Source organism: Ambystoma mexicanum, chromosome 4q (assembly GCF_040938575.1).
Source record: "Ambystoma mexicanum isolate Mex_15411 chromosome 4q, UKY_AmexF1_1, whole genome shotgun sequence".
NCBI classification, from domain to species: domain Eukaryota; kingdom Metazoa; phylum Chordata; class Amphibia; order Caudata; family Ambystomatidae; genus Ambystoma; species Ambystoma mexicanum.
Genome location: NC_090928.1, coordinates 1,045,051,188 through 1,045,076,217, shown reverse-complemented (window position 1 = coordinate 1,045,076,217; position 25,030 = coordinate 1,045,051,188). Strand labels below are relative to the sequence as shown.

At 45.8% G+C, this 25,030-nt stretch overlaps 1 protein-coding gene across 4 annotated transcripts in view; it reads right to left on the bottom strand.

The window, feature by feature from the left end:
• MARK1 (microtubule affinity regulating kinase 1) overlaps positions 1-4,191 on the bottom strand; it is a 947,566-nt gene extending 943,375 nt beyond the window's left edge. For 3 of the 4 annotated variants that reach the window (XM_069608592.1, XM_069608593.1, XM_069608594.1), the window contains exon 1: positions 3,841-4,030. In XM_069608592.1, the coding sequence (XP_069464693.1) occupies positions 3,841-3,891 (51 nt within the window). In that variant the 5' untranslated portion in view covers positions 3,892-4,030. Of the gene's footprint in view, positions 1-3,840 lie in introns of all 4 variants that reach the window. The other variant, XM_069608596.1, reaches the window with a different exon arrangement.
• Between the last annotated feature and the right edge of the window lie 20,839 nt (positions 4,192-25,030).

Here is a 25,030-nt window from a genome sequence, read left to right as displayed (position 1 = left end):
CAAAAGCGATTCAGTGATTGCAAATTAGCGATGATCGCAAACACATGCCAGGTTTTCAAATAATGGCCGAGGCCTGCTTTGAACCTTCAGAAGGAATGCTTATAAATAACGTAGGTCAATAGGCGAGCTACTCAATGGCACAACAGGCATAGGAGAGAGGAAGCGTCATTGGTACACTAGCCCAAACCACCCACCATGCCCAGCGTTTAGGAAAACGGCATGCTATTTTCATAGAATACGGTGGTAGGGTTTGACTTTAGACTACCTTTTGAACCTGAAAACCGCTTTCCTCAGGCGTCCTTCAAAAAATAAAAGTTCGTCATTTCATGACTGACAGCACAATTGTAATAATTTGACATTTCAGCGAATTCCTCTATCTATTGAGCACAACCCCCACGGGACCGTGGGAAGTTGCACCTATACCATAAGTACATATTTTGTGGACATCCTTTTCAGGATGTAAACACACGTAAGAAAATTCTCAAAGTTATTCTACTGGATCCATTTGCAGCACACATGGTAGGCGTTTTGACAGAACACTAGATTTGCCCAAGGATAAATTCAGTGGACAATTTAACGGGTAAATAAGCCCAAATGAAACCAATAACATTTTTACGAGGAGAATTTGAAGACATCACTTACAGGAAGCAATGCCTCACTACCCCCTTTCCTGTGAACGGAGGATAGCACAGAGACAACATGCTGGTCTTGGAAACAAGACCATGCAGAGCAACAGAGGTTCGAAACCAAACTCAAGTATAGTGTTAGGTGTGTTATAAAAAAACAATTAAATAAATAAATACATTTTGGCACCATCTCCTAGGGTGTGTCGGACCACTCCCCAAAAACGTCCTACCTTCCTGTTCCCAGCCAGTCTCTGGAACAAATCTAGGAGTAGTGTGGGCTGGACACTTAGGCCTCATTACAAATATGGTGGTAAAGTAAAGAAGTGGTGTTTTAAAAACCTACCTGAATGAATAGGATATTCACGACATGGAATACGTAGAAAGTACTGCATCTGGTATACGCAAGTCATTTACCATATAGAGTACTTCCCACGGACCGTGTGTCACCACTATACCATGCAATCCCATAAAAATACGCCATTTAAAAAAGAAGGAGGTATTTAGAACACCAATTGCTTTACCCTTACCACCGTACTCTGCACTGCCTGCCTTACCGGGCTACCATCAGCGCAGAGTCGCCTGCCTGCGTCACACCAGGTGACTTGGCATTATCAGCCAGGTTCCAGGCCTTCTAATACAGCCCCCATCTTCCTGGACTCCGAAAAGCAGGGTGCTAGGTCTGATCACCTTGTGTTTTTCCAGCTGATAGATTAGTGCTAAACGTGTAGAGTAGTAGTCGTTTTCGACTTATTACTTGGGTGTTTGGTAAATGGCAAGCATATCCACTCATAGCCACTTCACTGCTCCCCAATTACAGCTGGAGCCAGCAAAATTATACAGTCTGCCCACAATTAACAAAAGTCCAGACAGAGCCCTTACAGAATTCCGACACCAACAACATAGGGAGCACTCTGACATGCACAGGACTGGGAATATGAATGCCAGGTAGGGGCTTTGAAAGCCCATCACAGTTAACAGAAACCTATTACAGACACTTTATCAACTTGCCAGTTCACCTCGGCAGACGAATTCTACCAAGGTTTGGTTGATACCATTTGAGCAACTACATAAAAAAGCGCTATGTCTCGAACACCAAGTCCTCTTTTCCAAGATGAGGGCAGCCAATGCTGTGACTTCATTAACCTGTTTTTCTCTACTGTCCGGCATATACATCATATCGTAGCACAGTAATACAAATGTTTTCTCCAGGTTACAAGTCTTTATAACAACACATTTTATGTAGAATGCACTTATACCAAATCCCTGGTTCCCACCCCTAAAAACCCACCCCAACCGTTTCCCCACAAAATTTCACCCTTTACCCCACATACATTTTCGTTTTGTTTTGTAATTGCTGAAAAGACTGCCAAACTAAACATTATCTCGACCTAGAAAACTGGGCAGGCACCTGGCCCTTACCTATAAGGTAAGCTTTCCTACCAAAAAAAAAAAAGAATGCCTTCTAACAGGAGGGCCAGGAGTAGGCCCAAACCCATAAAGTATGTTACACCAACTGGATAATAGGGAGGCAACCAGACAGCAAATCCCCTAAAGTAACACACTAGCCCTACAGACCAGGTCACTTGAGTAGGGGCACGTCCAGCCCTACAGATAAGGGGCGTATTGGCCACTTTTACTCTCTAACAATTGGAAATTACTCCAAGAAATAAAAAAGGGAGGACAAATCCTCCTAACCCAAAAAATTGGAAAAAATAAAATATAGAATCTTGCTCCCCTGCTTTCACCCCGACAACTCCTTGGAAGTGTTTGGACCAGTAGTGCACGTAGTACCACAGGAAGAAACTACTATTTTAACTGCCCAATTGGAAGAAGTATGCATGTATATTTAAATGGGCATGAATAACTATGTGCAAAGAAATAAATATTACAAAAACGGAAACGTTCAGTTGAAACATATTTTTACTCGCCAATAAAAATACTCCCATTGGGAATTTGACTTTACATTTTCACTCCCTAAAAAAAAATATTTTACTCCCAAATCGTATATGGAGAACTGGGCACGTCCAAGACAGGCAACTTACAGCAGGCACACACCCATAAAGTACACCATTATACATGAAATAGCACAGAAACGTCTACTGAAATGAATCAGTTGGCAGTGCGGAAGGGACATTATTCACAACGCAGGAGGTTTGGGCCTTGTGTAGATAACAATAGTGCTTAGATTTTAGATATAGCCCATGTCAAAGTGAAGCCAAGACAGCCCATTTTTCAATAGTCGACTGCAATTTCTGACATGGTAGACATCTTCCTATGTGCACAGGTCTACATGACGTAGGTGAACGAATCACCACCAGAGCCCTGCAGCACACAAGAGCAAGTCGTGTAAATGTTTCTTTTTTTTGTCAAGTTCAAAAATGCCCCATGCATTCGTAATACAACACTTAAATGGGGGTAGGGGGTGATACTTAGATCGATGGAAGAAGCCTCCTGGCGTTTTAACTGAACATATGTAGTAGGAGGGCCATGGGCGGAAAGCAGGCTGGCAAATAGTCTACGCTGACATCTCAGTGAAAGGAAAGGGTGAGCGGCAAAGAGGATTTAAAGTGAGCAACAGCGCACATCCATACAGAGTGCTCGTGTTTGCTGCCTGTGTGAGCTGGAATGAACATTATTACTGGGTAAATGGAACTATGACCCACAGGTCTACCCGGTCATCAAATAGGGGGGACAGGGTTCCCCTTACTCTTCCGCACAGGCAGTGGCCTGGGGATAAAGCACACAGCTGTGGATGTTGTCTGAGCCCCTCCCCGGCTGGGGGCTGACAGGGCTTCTCTATAAATACCCCTGGAGGTCAGCACCTCGCAGGCAGAAAGGGGAGGTAATCTATCGTGCCATGTCACAGGGATCCCCGGGGTCCATGTAAAGCTAGTATAGGGTTCCCCGGGGTGCATGTTGATGGGCAGGGCGAGGTAGACATTCGATACTGTAAAAGCAGGTAAGAGGCAGCTAGCTACACGGTGCAGTTAGAAGCATATGTTTGGGGGGGCATTAGGGTGAACAAGGGCAAACAGGGCCACAGGTAGCAGCTCGGGGAGGATATTGCACTAGGCTGACGGGGATAGGCAGCAGACAGGGCAGGGGGTGGGGGCAGGAGACAGTACAGGGAACCCCAGGCCACACGGGCTGGAGCAGGCAGGGGGGTGGCATAGAACACTGGCCGCCCGCAGGCCGGCCTCGCCCGGGTACTCACGTTCTCCGTGTCGCGCTCGTTGACGGTCGGCAATGGCGTCCTGGTGGACATCTTGTGCGGCGGGTCCTGGGCTCCACGGCGGCCTCTACCCCCGGGTGTGCATGCTGCTGCGTCCCCAGGCTCCCCCCCCTCTTGGTTTCCCTCGGAGGTCCCCGTTAGGCCGAGCGACCCATCCCCCGGCGGCCCGCGGTCCCTGCCTGCCTAGGCCACACTTTCTCCCACCGTGGTGCTAGTGCCGCCGCCGGGGCCCCGGCAACGGCGGCATTCCGGCCTCCGATGGCAGTCCCCCGGCTGAGGAGATCTGCGGCGGCCCAGCAGACGGAGCAGAGCCCTGGCCGGCCTCACATCACCGTGGAGCGGCAGCAGCGGGCGGTGGGGGTTGGAGGGCTGGGGTAGTGCAGGAGGGGCGTGGGAGCAGGCAGCGCAGGGTGCAGGCAGGATTCGCAGAGGCAACACCAGCAGGCGGCGGCGGCGGCTCCCTCCTCCCCCCTCCTCCTCCTCGGTGTCCGTCCTGCTGCCCTCCTCAGCTCTCTCTTCAGGAAGAGGAGCATCTACTTCCAGTGTGTGCTGCAGTGCGGGGGGCGGGGGACAGCAGGCATGATGCAGCAGCAGCGGCCCCGGCCTGACAAGCAGGTTGCAGAATCCCCCCAGAGCTACAGTGCTTGCTGGCAGGGCTGCCGGCGATGTCTCTGGGGGATACCACATAACCCCTCCTCAAATAGGTCTCCCTGCCGCTGAGGCTTTCCATGCTTCTGAACCCCATATGTGCTGCTTTAAATAATGACATCAATATGAGAAACGGGGATATTCTTTTGGAAAACGGCTGTGTGTTGCAGAAACCCACGCTGGAAAGCTGGTAGGGCTGGGATAGAGTCGGGCACGCATGACCTTCGTGCAGTGGGCTTTTGGGGCATGCTTTATTCAGCTTCTGTTCTGTCTCATACTTTTTGTGAGACGCTTTTCTGTTTTAGCATTCCTTTCATACAAGTGCAATTTCTCCATGTGTGCATACTTTGGGAATAAAGGTCTGTCTCCATTTTTTTTAATTCTTTCAGCTTTCCCTAGTTTGAGCTCTCGTGTGGTGAGAAGAAAATGGTTGGCTTTATTTTCACGACTTTCTCCTCCCTCCTCCCTCCTCCGCAATTATAATAAGAATGATCTTGGCGTCTGTACAGCTCTCCACACTGTTCCTGGAGTTCCCGAGTCGTGCTGCCTACCAGTTGCACAATATCCCGGTTGTCCATATGGATTCTGCTTATTTGACGGGGCAACGCGCATTTTAAATTACATTTTTCATATGAGTTTAATTTTTGTGTGTGCACTGTGTAACAGTATAACATGTTCTACCTTTTTAAATATACAGTGACATTTCTTCCAATTTCATATTTGCATACCACAAGTCTGTTTTTCAATTTCAACTCTCGTTCACCTATCATTGCAATTGACAAATGATCTTGTTGAGGTGTTTTGTACTATGCCAGTCTCGAATGTAGTCGTAGACCAGCACTGAGGGTTCTCCAGAGAGCGATGTATTGTGCCCACGCTAGGGGTGTCCTTGCTTTGGTCTGCGAGAGAATAGAAAAGGGCAGCAGAAGAGCAGAAAGGGATGGGGAAATTGTACATGGAGTATTTGTACATATAAGAAAAGAAATGAGGGAAAGGGGTGCAGTGTGTGATAGTGTTCATGCCTGTTGCGTCAGTGTGGAACTATCCAAGCATAGCACTGATCAGAAAATAGCAAATGCTTAATGTTCCTGCGCACAAGCCAATAGCCACGTGGGCAGTTTCGAGTACTTACAGGAAAGTACGGAAGTTAGTCAGCAGGTGGTTGCATGATGCGCTTGGGATGTTCTCCAGCACACCTATGAAGTGAGGAAACTTGTTTTTTCCACTAAGTGTTAATTACCATAACCTGACAGAACCCAGAGAGCTAAACCTACCAACCAACTCTCAGAGGTGGCACAGCCCAATGAGGACTGTGTGCAGGGGAAGAGAAATCTGGTGTGTGCTGCCTGTCCGAGTATGAATCATGAAGGCTTGAATGGCCATGACATATTAAAACCTGTGGTGGTGTGGATGACAACTGGCACCACTAACAGCACACGTTTATCCCTAGCACCGCTTCTTTAGTTGCCAATATGGACCATGAGACACAAGGCCAAATATCGAATTTGCTGGCAATTGAGCCAGATACAAAAATCCAGATTTCCCACCTGGACATGAAATGTGAACTTGGGCAGATCACAAGGCCCCGGGCTTTGTCTCCATAATCATCCCAAAACCTTGGAGACCTTAAAATAGGGGCCTGCAACCTGCATCTCCAGATGTTTTGGGTTATGATTCCTGTGATCCTTCACCTTTTGACTATGCTGACTTGGGCTGATTGCAATTGTACTCCAAAACATCTGGAGAGCCAAAGATTGCAGATCCCCAACTTTTGAAGCGCACACCCCTGTATTTAGCCCTATTTGATCCATTCATCATTTTTTATTTCTTTCATTAAAGTTTTAGGACATTGGCTGAAGTTCAGACCCCATTAAATCAAGGAATTTCCCCCAATTCATCTTCTCTGCCGTAAATTCCCCTTTCGCCCTTTTCCAGTTTATATGATTATTTTGCGCATCTTTGTGATAATGTATCTAAATCGGTATTAAAAAAGACAATTACACAAATAAAGTTCTTACAAAGTATTTGTCTTGGTACCTATCACACGCTCTGATTCAGAAAATCACACCTACCTAGGCCTCATAATTTAGAAAGGAGTGTGAAGAGGAGGAAATATTGGCCCATATGTGGTAGTCTTGTTCTAAATCCTAGATTGATTCGAAGGAGATCCTGGACAAAATTAAAGACATCACAGGAGTTTTACTGCCCCTATGAACTCACTAGAGGTGATATTTGGTGATGTTGTGGAAGGGGCATACCCAATATCCGGTACAACGACTGACCGACCTGATTACACATTCACTTACAGCTGCTAAATTAGTACGACCCAGATGTTGGAAAGATTAAGGTTCTTAGGTATGGGTGGTGTGCACGCCTGCGGCTGGTGCCAGAGTGTTGCACAAATGGCACTCCTGATACCACGCGCCAGTGGGGACACAACGCCATGTATGGAGAGGGCTCAGGTGAAAAGACATGAGGAATACCGCCTGGTACTCTCCCAGCTGCAACAAAGTCAAACAAGTGATTAGTTGGAATCCTACAACCGAGCAATCATAACTTTCAGAGAAAACAAGCAAATATCCACCTACTGTGGTATAATCAGGAACTGGGCAACGCAGGAGAGCATACCCTATCCCTATCCCTGAAAGGGATGTTGAGCGTAGTCCATAAACCAGAGTTGCCCGCTCGACGAGACATAGCCTAATGGACGAGAGGAATGAAAGTCCCCAAGGATGCAAACCCTGAACGGCACAAGAACAAACGTACTGGAAGGAGAGAAAGACACAGGGAAGTTCAGTCACAGGAAGAAGGATACAGCATCCGTAGAAGGAACAGAAAAATGTGGTTCTGAAGGAGACTAAAGCATCCCATTTTTCCCATGGAAAGTGAAAAACTTCCCCAAAAACATCAGGTGAGTAAAGATTTGGTAGCCTCACCAGCCCCAATGGAGAAATATGATGGGCAAAGTCACATGAACAACAGACAAAACTGAAGGGTAATCCAAAACGAGATCCAACAACACACCAAAGTCGAAATACCAAAGTACCAGGTTTACGTAGAAAACGGAATGCTACTCATGGCTTTTGGGTGTGCTCTGCGTCCTTTCTGATTGCAGTGATGTAGCTGGAGACACGGGTTTCTAACGCCACACTCCTATTTTATGTGGGATGTTGCTGCCTTGAGCACGGCATAACACCCGAGGGTCCTGGGAAGTATAGTAAAAGCACAGTGGACTATGTCCAGATGACATGGTAATCACGAGGGGTCTGAAAGCAGTGCTCGAATAATGCCAGTAGCACCTGTCCCTGGCCCCCGCAAGGCCCACATCTCACAGGAAGCACATGGATGGATGGGTGACATGGTAACATTGTAGTAACCAGTAGTAACCAGTGCTTGTATGTTGTGGGAAGGATCCCAAATGTGTTCGTCTGTGCCATATCTTTTTCAGTTAATGAAGTGGTGCTGAGTACCATTCCTGATTTAGGAATCAAGGAAGGCCTGGTCTTCATACTCCTCCTCCCCTTTCACCATGATGGGAGGAGGTTTCGGTAGTAGGTGGGGTCAGATGATACTGTTTCAACAAACTGACATGGAATACTGGAAGCACCCACCACCTCGAAGGGACTTGCATTTTGATGACTGCAGGATTTATGATTTGAAGCACATCATAAGGCCCAATTTAGCATGGGAGCAGTTATTTTGTTTCTGGAATGTCCAGATGCTTGGTAGACAATGTAAAATTTGTGTTATTTACAATGAATAACATTATGAAAATTATGAAAAAAATAAGAGCTCCCACAAGGAATGTGCCAGACTTGTGTATATAACCGGATGGCTTTTGTTTCATTAAATTATCACATTGTTAAGTGACTTCAATTCAGTACTCCAACTAAGTCAGTGCCTAGTCTGGGATGCCCAATGAAAGCCCTTATTTATATATTTTTATGACTAGTTCATAAATCTGGATGATAAACCCTTGTATAACGCCCCTCTCTTTGAATCCCCCTGACCTCACTGAGCCAAGAATTAGGTTTGTTTTGCAAATTAAAAGATTTATTGAAAAATTAAACAAGATCTATATCACACTTTTATAAATAAATTAATATTTGATAGCACACTTTTGAATATGACAGTGATCAACAATGGATAATATTACACTAGCACACTTTTTTAATTACTTAGGAGTTGGTATAGAGAGGATAAAGTAGCTGAGAATGCTTTTATGGGTTCAAGGAAATGCAATGATGGAAAAGAATGCAGCACAGAAATAACTGAGATGGTTTCCACAAGAGATAATACGATCACTTTTTCTTTTGACAATTCACTCCCCCCCCTATGCAATATAAGGAGATAGAAGAAGAGCACACAATTTTCAGGAATACAATCAAATGCAATACCAATTCAGTTCCCCCCTAGCAAGCTTAGAGCAACAGCGATGATTTTAAAAAATAGGCAAAAATACTTCAAAGAAGTGAGAATATGCTAAAAATGATTTAAATTCCCTAGAGGAGATTCAGGGTAGGTGATAGCTACTTAAGATTGGTTCAGGTCAACACTGATTCATGAGGGATTATCAGGTTGAAAACGGATTTCAGCAGTTGCAAGCAAAAGACAGCGATTTTGACAGGTGGAGAAATGTGATTCAAATGGCAATTCGCAGCACTTTTTCAGAGTGCGTAAAACGCAATTACGGAAAAACTATAAGGAGTAGAAAGTCGGGTTAGGGCTTGTTGGAAAGATGAGGATCTTAGCTTTAAAATGAAAGTTAAATCTCGTTCCTAGCACGTGCGGTACAAAGGATACAGACAATTTAGTGGAGGTAGATTCTCAAAATTAAAGTAAAGCTCAGAATGACAAATGACACTTTCACAGGTTTGAAATCACAGAATGGACACACGATTTCTATGCAGTTCTAAATAGGTGGAAATGGTTTGAATTAGATTATTTTAAACTAAGAGATTGGTTTGCACAGCTCTGGCTGGATACTCACTCCTAATTTTGGAAGCAATGGGCCTCGTCACAGATCTGGTCAACAGGTTTAGCTGCGGTTCTCTCTGCTCTGCTGGTCTGGATCTCTGGTTCTGGCAAAAGTTCTGGCACTGCACAGCGGTCTGGTCTGGGTCTGGTCTTCTATCGGCACTGCACGGCGGTCTGGATACACCTCTGCTTTCTGGGTTCTGGCACAGGGTTCTAGCCAGAATCAAACAGCTCACCCGGCTGTTGAATAGTTTGGTTAGATTGCTGGATTCTGAGGCCTGCTGAGAAGGATTCAGCTTTTGGTTCAGGCTTCTCTGCTTCAAGTTCTGGAGTCTATCTGGAGTCTATGGTCGTTCTGGATATTGTCTGGTCCGGCAAAGTGCTTCGCAAGAAAGTGGAAAGTGAATGTCTCCTTGGGTCTCAGTGGCTCTTTTTATGTCTTTTGAAAGTGGGTGGGAAGGCTGACTTTCTATGCCCAACCCTCTGAGGATCCTGATAGGCTATGGGATTCTCTGTCGCCTGACTGGGGAACTGAATTGTGAGTCATCCGGCATCCTTTTTATGGCATACAGAAAGAACACTCCCCTTGTCACTTTGCACACAAATCCATTTTTGACTTAAATGCATATTTATCTATGTACAATTTTTCTAATATTATATGTCCAGTTAACATATTTTCTGTAGCACCAAACCATCCGATCCCTGTCTTTGTAAGATGTCGTGTCCACTTCTGACAGAATTCTGCCCTTTTCATCCAGAACACAACCTCTAAACTTTTCTAGAATTTACACAAATGTGCGCAAGGAATATGGGCATCAGATGATGAAGTGTCAGATTTTTAACAGACATACATTTAGAGTAATTCCCTATTTTCCGCTACTACCCCCCCCCCCCCAGAACATACCACAGAGTCCTAAGACCTCTTAAAATGTGCACAGAAAAATCACAGGAATCATGATATTATTAATATCATTTTGACAATTATGTACTATGAATTATCCATCTTTCTAAAATTATGCTCTGGCCCAGAGGGGTGTGGTTTAGGTTCCAAAGCACATGGGGGGAATTTCTGTCTATCCCCGCCTCCAAGCTCGGCTGGCTCACAGAGGCAGTGCCCCTTCCATTTCCTACCGGGAGGAAGCCATTTACGACCCCCTGATTTAGCATTTGCCTGAGCCAAGGAAAGTTCATTGTTCTGTTTCCTGCAGTCTCAGGTACCCCTCCCCTAATTCAATCAGAAATGTGTAATCTCCTTTTGGTGGGGGCAGGAGAAGACAGGCCAGGCCTGTGAATGCAGTTGCTGGGCAAGTTTCAACTCCTGTCGGGAGTAGTTGCCGGGCAGAATTCAATCTCTTTAAGCCAGGCTTCAGCCAAATGTCACTTTTGTTCCCATTTTTCTTCATTCAAATCAAACTTACAATTTTGACACATGCAGCTAGAACGCTGATTCTAAGTTCAAAACTATGACATTTAAACAGTTGCAACCTATGTGACACTCCATAGTAAATCACTCATTTATTTTAACATTTCGATTTTAGTGGCTTTAAGTCCAATTTCACTTAAGCTGCTGATATCCACAGCTCAGCCAGTTTTGTTATGAACATTATTTTAGGCTCTTCATCTTTCCAGATTTTGTATGCACACAAGACTTCATTCTGCCAGATGTCTGCTGGTGTTCAGTAAGATTTTGGAATATCTTGCAATGTTTGAAATAGGCATTTTGGGTTTTCATTCAGAGAAACAAAGGTGATTTCAAAGCGCTTTTTGAGCTAACAGGAACTGGGGTTTTTCCTTTGGCACCACGTTTCACTCATGGCGCTTCTGGCCCCTCACGCTCGCACTGGTGGGTGGCAGGTCAGGCAACCATTTTGGTGTACGCAAAAACTGCGCGGTTTTCCTGGATTCTGGCGCAAATGTGGGCTTTTCCGCCATCTTGGATTTTCTAAGCCCACAGCACCAAATGTTGCAGCATAATAACTTGAACATGGGTCGATACACCTGACAACATGTATGTCGAAATTCATGAGGACAAAACCAAATTCCTATCTACAAGACTAGGAGTGAATAGCCCCACCCCACCTAGCTGGAGTGATACAAATAGAAGGGCTGGATTGTAAAGGAGATGAGCAGTCCATATTGAAACCTAGCCATGACGACTTTAGAGACCCTGCAGATTGAGGAATTCCAAACTGAAGGGGTCCAGGCGAAGTCCCAAAAATAGAAAGAAACATTTGAATGTAAGTACTAAACCCCAATGTAAATCCAGATTACCCCATAGCGTTTTTTATGATAGCTCCCTGGGAGGTAGGGTGGTTTGAGAGATAAAGGGGACTCAGTTCCCAATAAGCGCATGACCATTATAAGATAATGTACACTGTGCTTTTCATTGTAATTCAATGCAAAGTGAGACTTGTGGTGTGCAGTGTAACACTGGCTGCGTTCCTGTGAAGATTAAGTGTAGTTTTTATGAAATAGACTCCATTAAAATCTACCTATGTGCTCCCTTAGACTTATTAGTCAATGCAGGTTATGGATCAGCCATGAAGGAGATATATGACCACAAGCCCTTAAGGCTACGCAGTGGAAGGGAGGAAAAAAAGCATTAAGAAAGAGCATCAAATTTGGCTGTTGGAACACGCGAGGCTTCGAGCACCTCACAAAAACAACCGATGTTAATCTGGGCCAATTTGATATACTGTTTCTACAAGAGACAAGATAAACCGCAACTTGATGGCTTTGAATTAATCTTCAACGCAGCAAAAAAAGGGGCAATCGGTCGACCAACAGGTGGTCTTATAACGACAATAAGAGCAGGATGGGGTATTGACGTGTTCGAAGATAACTGGTGACTCTCAGAACCAGAAAGTGGAGAAAATCCTCCTAGTTAACGTGTATTGAACCCGGAGATAACATTAAACGAGGAATTTACTAATGAGATGTGGAAACTCTGGGACGAGGTGGATTCAAAAAATGTGGAGCATTTCACAATAATCAATGGCGACTTTAACGCTGCATGTGAAGGTATAGGACAGCACGCCAACCATCACGATCAAAACCTCCCAGTGAGAAAGTGCGGGAAACTGTTGGAAGAGCTTATGGCAGCACGGGACATGCATAACCTACATTGGTTGCGATCTAAAATAAACCTAAAGATCCCATCATCGCAGAGAGGAATTCAACATGGGACGATTGATCACGTATACGTATCAAAGGACCTGCTCTCAGAGATCACCAATTTCAGGATCAAGACTACGACGTTTAGTGATCATAACCTACTCATCACAGAATGCCTTGCATCTAGGCTTCAACTCTTCTCTATTATCCCAGCCATTGAAGTGGCATTGGAGGGTAACCATGTTAAAATCTCAGAAAAAAGTCTCCTCTTAATAGACACCCAGTATAAGCGAGTGTCTGTTGATGGGTCGAAGCCTGCAGAAATCAGTATGGCTGACTTGGATTACACGCCCTTACTGACAAGGTTTACAATGACTGCTAAGAAAACAACCAAAGCAACGGCAAATCACCATCACTATTATAATCCAGATCTAGTTGAAAAAAGACAACTACATAGAAGACTCAAGAAAATCTATCAGAAAGCACCGTCACCAGAAAACAACGCGAGGTGGATAACGGCCCTTCGTAATTATAGGAGTTGGCTAACACATTATCGGCACAAATTATACTACCTAGACGCTGAGAAAATGCTACGTCAAATTTGTGGGAACAAACCGAAGGAATTCTGGAACATGATCAAGGGGACATCAAATAAGATGAATGCCAACATACAAAACAACGTGGGAGAGGCCCACTGGATATTGCACTTTGCCTCCCTCTATGCCCCGATATTGGGTGATGTTATACAGAATAAGAACTCCACCGGTGTGAAAACAAGGAACAAAGTAACCTGGAATATCCCCTCTGATAAAGAAAGATCTTAAATAAAATCTCCAAACTAAACAATTCAAGGGCTCTTGGTCCTGACGGGATCTGCAATCTGGAACTGAAAAAAACATCCAGAGCTGTGGGCCAACATAATGAGTAAGATCTTCTCCAATTGTAACAGCACCCAGGACATTCCATCATCTTGGAAAAAAGCAACCATCGTCCCCATTTTCAAGAGAGGAGCTACGGACGATCCAAAACACTACAGACCGATCGCTCTCCTGGATGTGATGGGGGAAGGTGTTTGCTTCCCTGGCCCTAGATGCTCTCTCAACCTGGCTGCGCATAGCAGATTTTGCAGACCCCTTTCAGAACGGGTTTGTCAAAAACTCAGGAACCACCACAAACATCTTGCTGCTAAGCACCATGAAAGCCAAAGTTCTGCAGGGGAGGACCTCCTGTTTACATGGCTTTCATTGACCTGGTCCAAGTGTTTGACCAGGTCAACAAGCAACGCCTGTGGACAAAACTGGAAACAAAAAACTGTCCAGCTTCAATTCTGGACCCTATTGAAGCCCTTCATCAAGACACATCTGTTCGGGTTCGTCTCAGTGCAGAAGGACGCCTGTCAGAGGAAATCCAGACAGCCATAGGAGTAAAGCAGGGGTGTCCCCTTGCACCTACGCTATACAACTCCTATATAGCAGACTACAGAGATTCATCTCGCAAGGTCAGGCATTTTCCACCATCATTAGGAGGTTCAAAGATAGCGAGACTCCTATATGCTGACGAGATAATTTTGATGGATCTTACCCCTATTGGCCTGCAACGCCAACTCGACAATTTGGTGACTTATTTGAAAAACAACAACTTACAACTGAATAAAGAAAAAACAAAAATTCTAATAATGGGTAGAACCACAAAAAGGTCTCAGAAACTCTCATGGTATTGCGAAGGTCTTCGCCTAGAAAAAGTGATCACCTTCAAATCCTTAGGAATAACGATTAGCAACGATAAGGAGGAAGCGGCCATGCAAGATTTTCTGTGGATCAAACTAAAAAATCTAACAGCACAAGCGAAGGCCGTAGACAGGAAACATGACAGATTCTCCCTTATTCCCACCTTAAGATTCTTCAAGATGCAGGCAGCCACTGCTTTGATATACGGCATGGATGCTATGCCATTAGCCCCGAACTCGATTTGGATGAAATTTGAAAGTTTCTTTTAGCAAGGCATTTTGGGGTTGCCCAAATCGACATCGATTGCGCTCACAAGAAGAGAACTTTGCCCGTCATCGTTGTTGGCAATCAAAATGAGAGCAACCCTAATGCTCTACCGAAAAGTAATAACCGCCCCGGAATCCAAAGCGATGGACCTCATCCGAAGGGAGACAGAAAGTGGGACGAACTGGATGCTATATAAGTGGGAACAGCTTAACTTGAATATATTGAAAGAACTAGATTTAACAGTAGAAACGCTAGTGCAAAACCCAAATAAAGTCTCAAAAAAAGTCTTTGAAAGCTGACTGGATTAATACGCTGGATGTCATCAACAGATATTCTTTGACGGCGAACTTGCTGTCGACTCCGATGAAGCTTAATGAGGTTCATGGGTACCTAAAACAATTTCCTGATAAAAGGCTTAGCAGAACATTTTTAAGATTTTGATTAAACCAGCTGAAAACATACGAAATCTTAGCCATTCGAAATCAAGTGCAATCGAACAAATGCCGCTTCTGCAAAGAAAACCCTCAAGTGGAAACTTCCAAGCATTTATTGCTGGCATGTGAAGGTCTTGCAAAAGAAAGATGCAGGTATCTTGCGGATTTGCTGAAAAACTATGGAACTCTTAACTCAGAAAACCTATGGGCTCTGCTGACAAGTGGAAATAATAGACGAGGCGTGATTGGAGTTACTCTTTTCCTGAAGTCTCTGAATTTGTAATATCTCGGAAAATATAAAAAGGGGAAACTGAATGACTTCACTTCGACACACCTCTATCTAATTTGGAATAAGGTCAAAAGGAAAAGGAACTTTGGCTTTCTTGTGCGGAGGATTTGAAAACTTCTTTTTGTAAAAATTGCAATGCAATTAAATAAAAAAAACAAAGATGTATGATAATTCATTTATAACGTGCCTGTATACAAGTGTTTCTAGGCGTGACAAAACAAGGGAGGGAAGATGGAGGGAGGACAAGACAAATGATCTTACTAGCCTTGTGTCATTCAGATTGTGCTAGTGTGACTACGCTAATTGCAGGGGGAAGGAATAAGGGGAAGAGTCAGGGAGAGTGAAGGAGTAAGTGCAGCCAGGGCAGCACAGCTCTGGGTAAGTGTGATGTTTTAAATGCATTGGAGGGACAGGGCCTCCGTATCCTTGTCCTATACTGTTTTTTATCGTGTGTTCTGTTGTGTTTACCATGCAGGAGTTCATGTGGGACTCCTGGCGGTGCAGCTCTCTCCTTTGGGTTTGGTGAACGGACCCCTATGGCACCCATGGGTAGGGGTACAACCCTGTGCCCCTAGTGTATGTTTTTGGGCACCTGTGTGTGGCCCACCGAACAGGTTACGGGCTGGTGGCAGCTCCATGCTGAATTGACTGGTGCCCTCCATTTTGGGATGCCCAGGCGCTGTCATTGGAATCGGTAGATTCCTGGTGGAAACAAGATGGCCCCCGTGGCCTCTTGCTTTCCATCGCCTGTTACCTTGATCTTCCCTAAGTCCCAGGAAGCCCTGACTCTGTCCCTTCCGCCTGACTGGGTGCTAGGTGGAAGTTCCATATATGGTAGTGTGGAGAAGTGCTGACCAGACTGGCTGGAGCCTTCCCAATGACCATATGTTGTGGGTATGCCTGTGGGTTGGACCTGGGTGATGGAGTGTGTGACCAATACGCATTCTGTGTTGTGGGTGTCTAGTATCTGGTGTTTGACACAATGACTGAGACAGCCTTGCCCGAAACTGGTATGAATGCAGTGTGGAGTGTTGAATGTCTGGGTACTTGTCCCAATACACATAACATGTTGTGAGTGTCTGGAGAGAAGAGAATGGCCTGAATGCACTATGCACCTGATTGGCTGCCTGCCTTCATGAATGCCCTTCTGACCGATTGGTTGCCTGAGTGTGACCCAGCAGAATGAATGGGAGACCAACTAGTGTATCTGGGAGCCTCTTATTGCTAGAATTTGTGTTCAGAAGCGGAAGAGTAACTGGAGTGAAACTGAAGCTTAACCTTGAAGCCCTGCTGGAAGAGAAGAATTGCTGTTGCTCTCCTTCACAATCTGAAAGCTGCTGTGTCTCCAAGGACTGACCCAGAGAGGAGCTGGTAATGCGCCCTCTTCCCGAAAAACGAGGGACCATCGTGTACCAGCTGATCTTTGCCAAAGCTCCCTGGTAGGCAGAACTTCGACAGGCTGCCGACCCGAGACGGGGACTGCCGCGGAATATCAAGGAGAAGCACCCGGACTGTTGTCCGCAACTGTCGACGACCACCACCGTCGCCGACCGGATCCGCCGTGCTCCCGTTTGCCTAAGAATTTAATTTGATCCCAGGACGCTCTCGTCTGCATCGCCTTGCTGGGCCACAGTTCTTCAAACTCTTTGCGGTCCAGAACTATCGACATCGAGGTGCCCCGCACGCCTCTTCCTTGCAGGACGTTTACGCTTCCCCGTCAAAGAGCACCGCTTGGAACGAAGCTGCCACTTCACCGTCGTAGCTCACCCTGTTCTCCGTCGGATGTTCGACGACCCTGTGACTCCTGCCTTAAAGGGAGGACACTCAAGAAGGGCCATCGATTCCCCGACGAGGAACGCTACAACGCCAGGTACTTTGGGGTTGCAGAACTATTGAAAAGTCTCTTGTGAACAATATATGGACTGGGCTTGTGATCTATCTTTATTTTACAGGTTGCCCAGGTGGGGGGATCTCCACACAGAACTGTGTTTAATGGAGGTGACCAGTACTCTGCCAATTGCTCTCACCAACTGCTTTCCTCTTATATCTATTGTTGGTTTCCTTTACAAACTGATTTGTGTGACAATTAACCGTACAGTTGATGCACTTTAAAGAGATCAAATAGTAATTGTGGTACCATGTATAACTGTTTATTTGCCATTATAGATAACTGAGTACAAAGTGAGTTATTGTGATATTGTACATAACCTTGAATATTAATTATATAAAGACTGCGTTTTAACCGATACAGTGTGCAGACATTCCTTTGTGGGTGCTTGGGGACTACCCTGTACTTAAGAACCAGCCTGCATCACCTCCTGAGAAGCTAGGCCTTGATTGCTCGTCCATTGCTACCACAATAGAGAATCTTGGATGGGGTCCTCTGTGCCTCTCCTCTACCACATAGAGAGCAGAAGTACAGACACACCCCTCCGGTCTTTACAGTAAGTGCAAGGAGGCAGGGGATAGTAGAGGTTACAGTTACAGCCCCTAAGTGCATGGCAGGCACAGAGGCTGTGCAGGGGAGACTGATCATGCAGGAGCCTGGTACCCAGTGACTGAGGTTAGCCAAGCAACCAGTTGGTGCCGCAGATAGGTGGTCAGCAGGGGAGGGAGAGAGAGAAAGCAGAGGTGAAAAGGAAGGTCTTGAGTTGCTCTGGAATTTCAGTTGGCCTGGCTCAAGTTTCAGATGGACAGAGAGGCCATTCCAGAGGGAGGCACCTGCAGAGGAGAGAGATCTACCCCCCGCTGTACATGGAGAACCTTCTGACCCTCAGAAAGCTGGAGGTAGTTGAGCGAAGGGCTTGAGAAGGATGGTATTTTGGAAGAGAATTGGAAGTAGTGCAGGCCCCGGCCCCAGAAAGCCTTGTGGATGATGCAGAGAGTCTTGAACTTGACCTGTGCAGCCACCGGGAGCCAGTGGAGAGATTTCAGGGCTGGAGTGATATGGTCCTTGGGCCAACGATAAGTCTTGCAGTTTTGTTCTGAATTAGTTGTAGAGGAAGGAAGATTGAGAAAGAAGCTGTTGCAGTAGTCCAGCCTAGAGAGAACCAGAGCTCTTGAGACATTGAGCTTCTAGGAAAGTGAGAAAAAGAAGAATGCAGCTGGTAGTGGGCCTTCTTGGCAAGGTCCGTGATGTGCGGAAAGAGAGGGTGGAGTCGAAGATGACACCATGGTGGTTTGCCTCACAGGTAGTCGAAGAAAGATGACCCAAGGAGGGCAGCCAGAGTGAGAGAGGTAAAGCAGGAGCAGGGGTCCCAATTAGAAGGATTTCAATCTTGCTGGCATTAAGGCAGAGGTTGTTGGAGGCGCACCAATCCTGAATCGCGGATAGACAGTCAGGACTGAGCAAAAGAGGAGAGGAGGCTCAGGGGTGCCTGAAGGAGAGCTGAGTGTCATCCGCATAACACTGAAACATAGAGGAGAAGGCAGAGATCAGGTGGGCCAAAGGGGCCAAGTAGACATTGAAGATCCAGGGTGAGAGGTTAGAGCCCTGGGGAACAATACATGTGGAGAGAGAGGTGGTGGAGAGAAAGGACCAAGTTGGTCCTCACGGGTCAGTCCAGGAGGGAGGATGTCAACCACTCCAGGGCCTGATCCATGATGCTCAGGTTCTCACAGTCATTTGATCAGGATGGAGTGGTTGATCGTGTAAAAAGCAGAAGAAGGGTCAATGAGGATGAGGACAGAAGGAAGACTGGAGTCAAGATTAGAGAGCAGATCTTCACAGGTGTTCAAGAGAGCAGTTTCCTTGCCTCTAGCTGCTTGGAAGCCAGACTGATGGTCATGGAGACAACCAACAGATTCAGTGTTGAGAGTAAGCTGGGAGATGGCCAGCCTTTCTAGGAGCTTGCCCAGGAAAGGAGTGATAGAGATCGGGCGATAGTTTGCCGGACAGTTAGGATCGGCAGAAGGTTTTTTGAGATGGGGGTGCACAAGGGAGTGCTTGAGGAGAGAGGTGAAAGAACCCGTGGCAAGTCTGATGCATAGTCTGATCGACAACTAAGCTATGATTTGCCACCTATGGGAGCCTTTGATCATTTTAAAAGATGTGAAAATACCGAGCCCATAATTCCTCTACTCTTTATCTTGAAGCTGTACGGAATTCATATGTGGAGTGAATGGGAATGGGTACCAGCATCTATTCAATCAAATCAGCAAATATTCTCTTACATTGGGTTGGTAAACCAAAGTTGTGTACTCCCTGAAAGTCTTGTTTTCCTAATCCAAACCTGTAGAAGTCAGATACAATTTGTTATTGCCTACATTTCAACCACCTGCATATAGATTACAAATTCACAACCCGACACTCATATACGGGTGCCAGGTGGGGTGAATATGTGCATATAAATGTCATTTATATGACAGACCCTCCCGCTGCCAAGGTGACTCATGTCCTGCCCCCCCTTATCAAATATTGCTCTGATGCCCTTATAACACTAAACACAGCCATCTTCAACTCCTCCTTTGCTTCCAGCCTCATCCCCAGCAAACTGAAGGAAGTGTATGGGAGTATAGGTCCAGGAGCCCCCCCTCCCCTGCATGCCCCACCTTGTGAGGTTTGTGGCTCGTCAGGGGCTCCCTGTCACCAGGGGCCAGGTGACGGGGTGACTACTGATCGACACACAGGACTGATCATGCTGTACCATGGACACCATTTTGGAAAGCATCAGTACTCCATTTTCGATACGGACAACCTGAAACCCAACGAGACAGCCTGCCTGCGAATGCTGCAGCTTGGCCCCCACTCACAGAGAGCCATGCCCTTCACCTGGCGCCTCCGCTCCATGGCAGATCCGCTGAAGGTCCGTTCTCACGAGCAACCAGACACGAACAAGTATCAGAACAAACACTGTATCATTTACCTTCCGCAGTACATCACTGTCCCCGAAGTGACCTGACTCGTGGTTCAACCCTGGAAAATAACAGAAAACCATCCTAACAGAACAGGCCTCGACCCTGCATCTAACCCCTAACATGTAAAATATATGATGTCAATACCCTCTTTGTATGAACCCTTGTCGATGTCCAACCACACTCCAATGCCTGACGGTTTACAAAGATTGCTAAATCAAATATAAACACCCATGTTTAAGAAAGAAATTATTCATAAGTTTTGGTAAAACAAGCATGGTCACAGCTCATATACGGTACCATGTGTAATGAAAAGAAATTGATACTGACCGCCTAGGGCTAACTAACGAATGCTGCTAAGTACAAAGGAAGGCAAACGGAGCATTACTGCAAGCATGGGTGTATGGGTGTATGTGTGTATGTGCATTGAGGGACACGTTTAAATGTACAAGCCAGAATGAAAATGTATTATCGTCTCTGAATGTATTGTCGTTTGGGATATTTCTTTTCTGTGAAAGATAGTGAGCTAAAGTCTCTGGGTAAGGCTCTTGTAACCAGGACTTATGTCTGGCAGAGAGTGTCCCAGGACCCCTCTTGTTATCTGCATATTTCAAGTAACTTTGGGTCACACCCTAAGTTACTAGGGTAATCCAGACGTGGACCCCTTGCTCACTATTCTTAGAGAGGCACAGCTACACCCTACTGATGAGGTTCAACCAGACCGAAACACGTGTCTGGGGTTGCTGTTGGTACTCTTGTTCAGATGAGAATTGCCTAGCATTTCGGTGCTGGACTGCCCCAGGGCAGTACAAAGACTGATATGTTTGGGATATATCTTCTCTGTGAAAGATAGTGAGTTAAAGACTCTGGGTAAGGCTCTTGTAACCAGGACTTATGTCTGGCAGAGAGTCTCCCAGGACCCCCCTTGTTATTTCCATGCTTCTGAGTACACCATCAAACCTAATGCTACCTCATGTGTTATTCAGTTATTTCCGTGTGACATTGCTAAAATATAGTCGTCCAATGTTTAATGATGTATGTAACACTGCCAAATTATTGTAGACGGATATAAAATAATATACAAACGTATAGACGGTAGAAATGTGTGATCGTTTTAATATTACCAACTTTATTAATCATTTCCCTGTTTTACGTAGTGTGCAGCCTAAGCAAAGAGAATTGCCCACACACACACCCAAGGCCATCTCCCCTCCCCTCCCACAAAGGCACGCCAGGACAAGCTGGTGTGCGAGCAGCGCAGCCTCACCTCCCCCCATTCTACTGGACCTGCTTCAAGTATTCACCTCCTCCCATGTCCCAGACCGCCATGGTCGGCCAAATGAATTATTTACAACCCAGTCCTAAAACCCCACCGCCCCAAAGGCCCCTCGCTGATCCAGTGGCCCTCCGGTTTACCCTAAGTTAATGGGCCTTGGGAAACAGATATTCAACCCTGTACTAACACATCATAAAGTAATTCTTTACCACATCTAACGAGACCAGAATGACAGTGCAGCTCACCCCATGCCCTCAGACCAGACCCCCAGGTTTATGACACCCGGTCAACAGGTCAGAAATAACAGTGTCTTGATGTATTGGTAAAGCCTCACATTATATGTATTGCTCCTGTGTCTTATTAACCTTTAGAGTAACCTATTGCAGGATTTACAGGCCAACCGGAATTATCTAAATTAATTAATGTTGTATGTATGGCCACAAGGGCAGAAAGTTAGGGCACCCGTCCATCAACGATACTGACCGCGCCTGGCCTGGCAGCCCCACCCCGATGAGCCCAGCTGACCTATCCGCCCCACGTTGACACCACGCTGATGTCCACCAACCACGGAGCAGCTCGTCACAACTGCACCTATAGTTAGTCGACGCCACCCAATCCCCAAGATTATGTGCTCCCTATAGTGTGTAGGTTTCTATGATGAAATTTTGTAATAAATAAGACTATCTTTGCTATTGTCAGACAGAGCACTCTCGGAGCTTTCAGAGTTCTTTGCCTGCCCTATTCGATTAGAAAAAGAACCTTTTACTTTTACCCGCGCTTGGTCCTAGCCTCATTCCCTCTTGGGTGTGTCTTTTATTGCCTCTCATTGCGGGGAGGGTAATGCCTTTTGGGGACGCTTGCCTTCAGTAGTGACCCCGAAAGCGTGACTACATTTTTGAAATTCGTCATCGTCCCCTCTGGCGCGAGAGATTCCGGGCGGCAGTTGAGACGCATGGTGCGCCCGCTCAGGAGAGCTGCCCGCCTACGGCAACTGGTACGCTTAGACGTGCACACAGAATAAAACAAAGGGTACGGGATCCCGCTCCAAAAAACCCCTTTGAGTACCGCTCGTCGGAGCCGGGGGGCGGCCATTGAGTGTGTGGCAGCGCCGCCTGGACGGACCCAGTCCGGAGAATCTCGATTCAAGACGGGCACGTGAGTATTAAGTGCGAGTGACTGTAAAAGGAAAATGGGAAGGGAGTCAGAGTACACAAGGTCATTTAAAAGGGGTACTTTCAACCATTAATACCATCTTGTATTTACTTTACTTTCTATGCATATGGTGATTAGGATAAAAAGGTGAAATAAGAGAAGATATGAGACGGGAACCTAGCTCTGCAAGGGGGTAGAAGGCGGCGCCGCGCAGTGCTATCTCAACGAGTACTGGGAATAACTAAAAAAGTGGAGAATAAAGTAAAAGTGTCTGGTAATAGGGAGACACAGTGAATACGTTAGAAACTGCTACTTTCTTTTTCTCTTTCTTTCCTCTATAGTTAGGGTACCTTGGTGTTGAGCAAAAAATAAAAGGTCTAAAAGGGGTAGGGAGGATTGATGATCTGGAGAAAGAAGACCTTACCAGGGAAAGAAGCACAGGGCAGGGAGAAAAAGGAGGGGTAAATGTGATGTGTTGTATGTCAAAAGTCTGTTAAGTGTTTATCCCATGTTGCATATGAAAGTTGATCATGTTTTAATTAATTGCACAGAAATTATGCTAAATTGATGACATTGTATAGCTCTATGGTATAGTCATCGTAAGTGTGACCCGGTAAGATCAAAAGGTGATACTATCGTAAGCAAGTGTTTGTGATCTAAAGGTAGTAATAGTACGAGCAAGTATTTCTTTTGCATATGCCCAAGAATTGACTTAAGATAGAAGCCACACACACACTTATACTACACAGCGTTAGACACAAATAGTACAAGAGGATAACAAAAAAAAGGCAACTGAAAACACAATATGGGGGCAGAAACACCCCTGACCCACATCTGTAAAAATGTACCTGGTTATGCTGAACGTATAAAGAAATACCACGATCAGTGGGTCACAAAACTAAAGGGAGAAGGACTGCCCCAAGTATGGCCAGAAGGGGGATCATTTGATAAGAGCGTCCTAGATATGGTGGCTACATGCATATTCATGAAGTACAAAGGAAAACATTTTCATAATAGAAGAGAAATACTAGACTTGTGGAGGTTATTTGAGGAGGTGCCTCCCCTCAGAAGGAAGGAGTCGGTGTCTAACCTGCCCTCCACAGTTGATAGTCCCTTGCTCATACCTGAAGTTGGAAAGGAAGAGGTAGGAACAGAGGGATCAATTGAGGTGACATGATTGTACCCCCTCCTAAACAAGCCAGTGCCAGCTGAAGGTTATAGTGACCCCACATATGTACCCCCTGCAGCACCTACAGCCACTCCATGACCAACTGCACCACCACCATACGAGGGCCCCAGACAGCACGGACAGGTAAGCACCCCTGCAGTAGATATAGAAAAATTGACAGAGGACTTAGATTCCAGCCTCTCCATGGCAAGAGATGAGTTATCTAGAATAAGAAATATATACGAGCAGAATGGAACTAGTGTTGTTAGACATGAACAAACACCTAGAGCACAGGCACTTGACAAGACATCTGAAGAGGGATGTAAGAAAGGGGAAATACTGTTCAGAATTCAGGAAGAGCCAACTCGAACAGTGGAACTGGGGCCACAGGAAATGGATGAAAATACAGGTGATGAGGGAATGGCTACCGGGGGCATGGAAGAATTATGGTGCGACATTGAGGACGATGAACAGGAAAGTGGGAGATTGAGTGTGGCAATGGGAGGAGGGTCCGGTAGAGGAGAAGGAACATCTCTGGGAAGAACAATGGAAGAGGAATGGACAGGAAGGTTAAGGAATAGAATGGGAAGAATGGCACCGTTAGGAAGGAAAGGATTGAAGTTGAGCCCTGGTAAGATGACAAAGGGAAAACTACAACTCCCATTGATACACAGAGGAGGTGGGAGACCAAATTATATACCCTGGGCTCAGATGGACAAAGCTAATTTGCTAAAATCATTGCCTCCGCTATCAGGAGGGGCAAGTAAGTGGATATATGTATTCGAAAAACACACGGCAGGAGTGCCATTAGCAGTAGGAGATGTCAAAAGTCGGCTAGTATCGGCAGTGGGTGACCAAGCAGATAGAGTGTGGGCAAAGGCTGGCTTCCCGAGAGTGACACTGGTTTGTGACCACCATGATGGAGCATCTTTTAATACAGTGCACGCGAGGGTATGGGATGCATTAAGAGAAACATTTCCAGACACACCAGATTTACAATCAGTAATGCAGTGCACAATGAATGAGGGGGAGGATGCTAGGGATTACATTTTCTGGGTGCAGGAAATGTGGAGAGCCGAAACGGGCACACCCTGGTATCAGTCAACATCTTTATTTTACTTCATAATAAAGAGAGGGCTTCCAAAGGAGGTGCAAAAAGCACCTGACAAAATAGCAGGGATCGAAGCAAAAGGATGGCCGGAAATACAAAGCATAATAGTACACCACTGCAAAAGAATAAAGGAAAGGGAGAAAGAGATTGCTCAA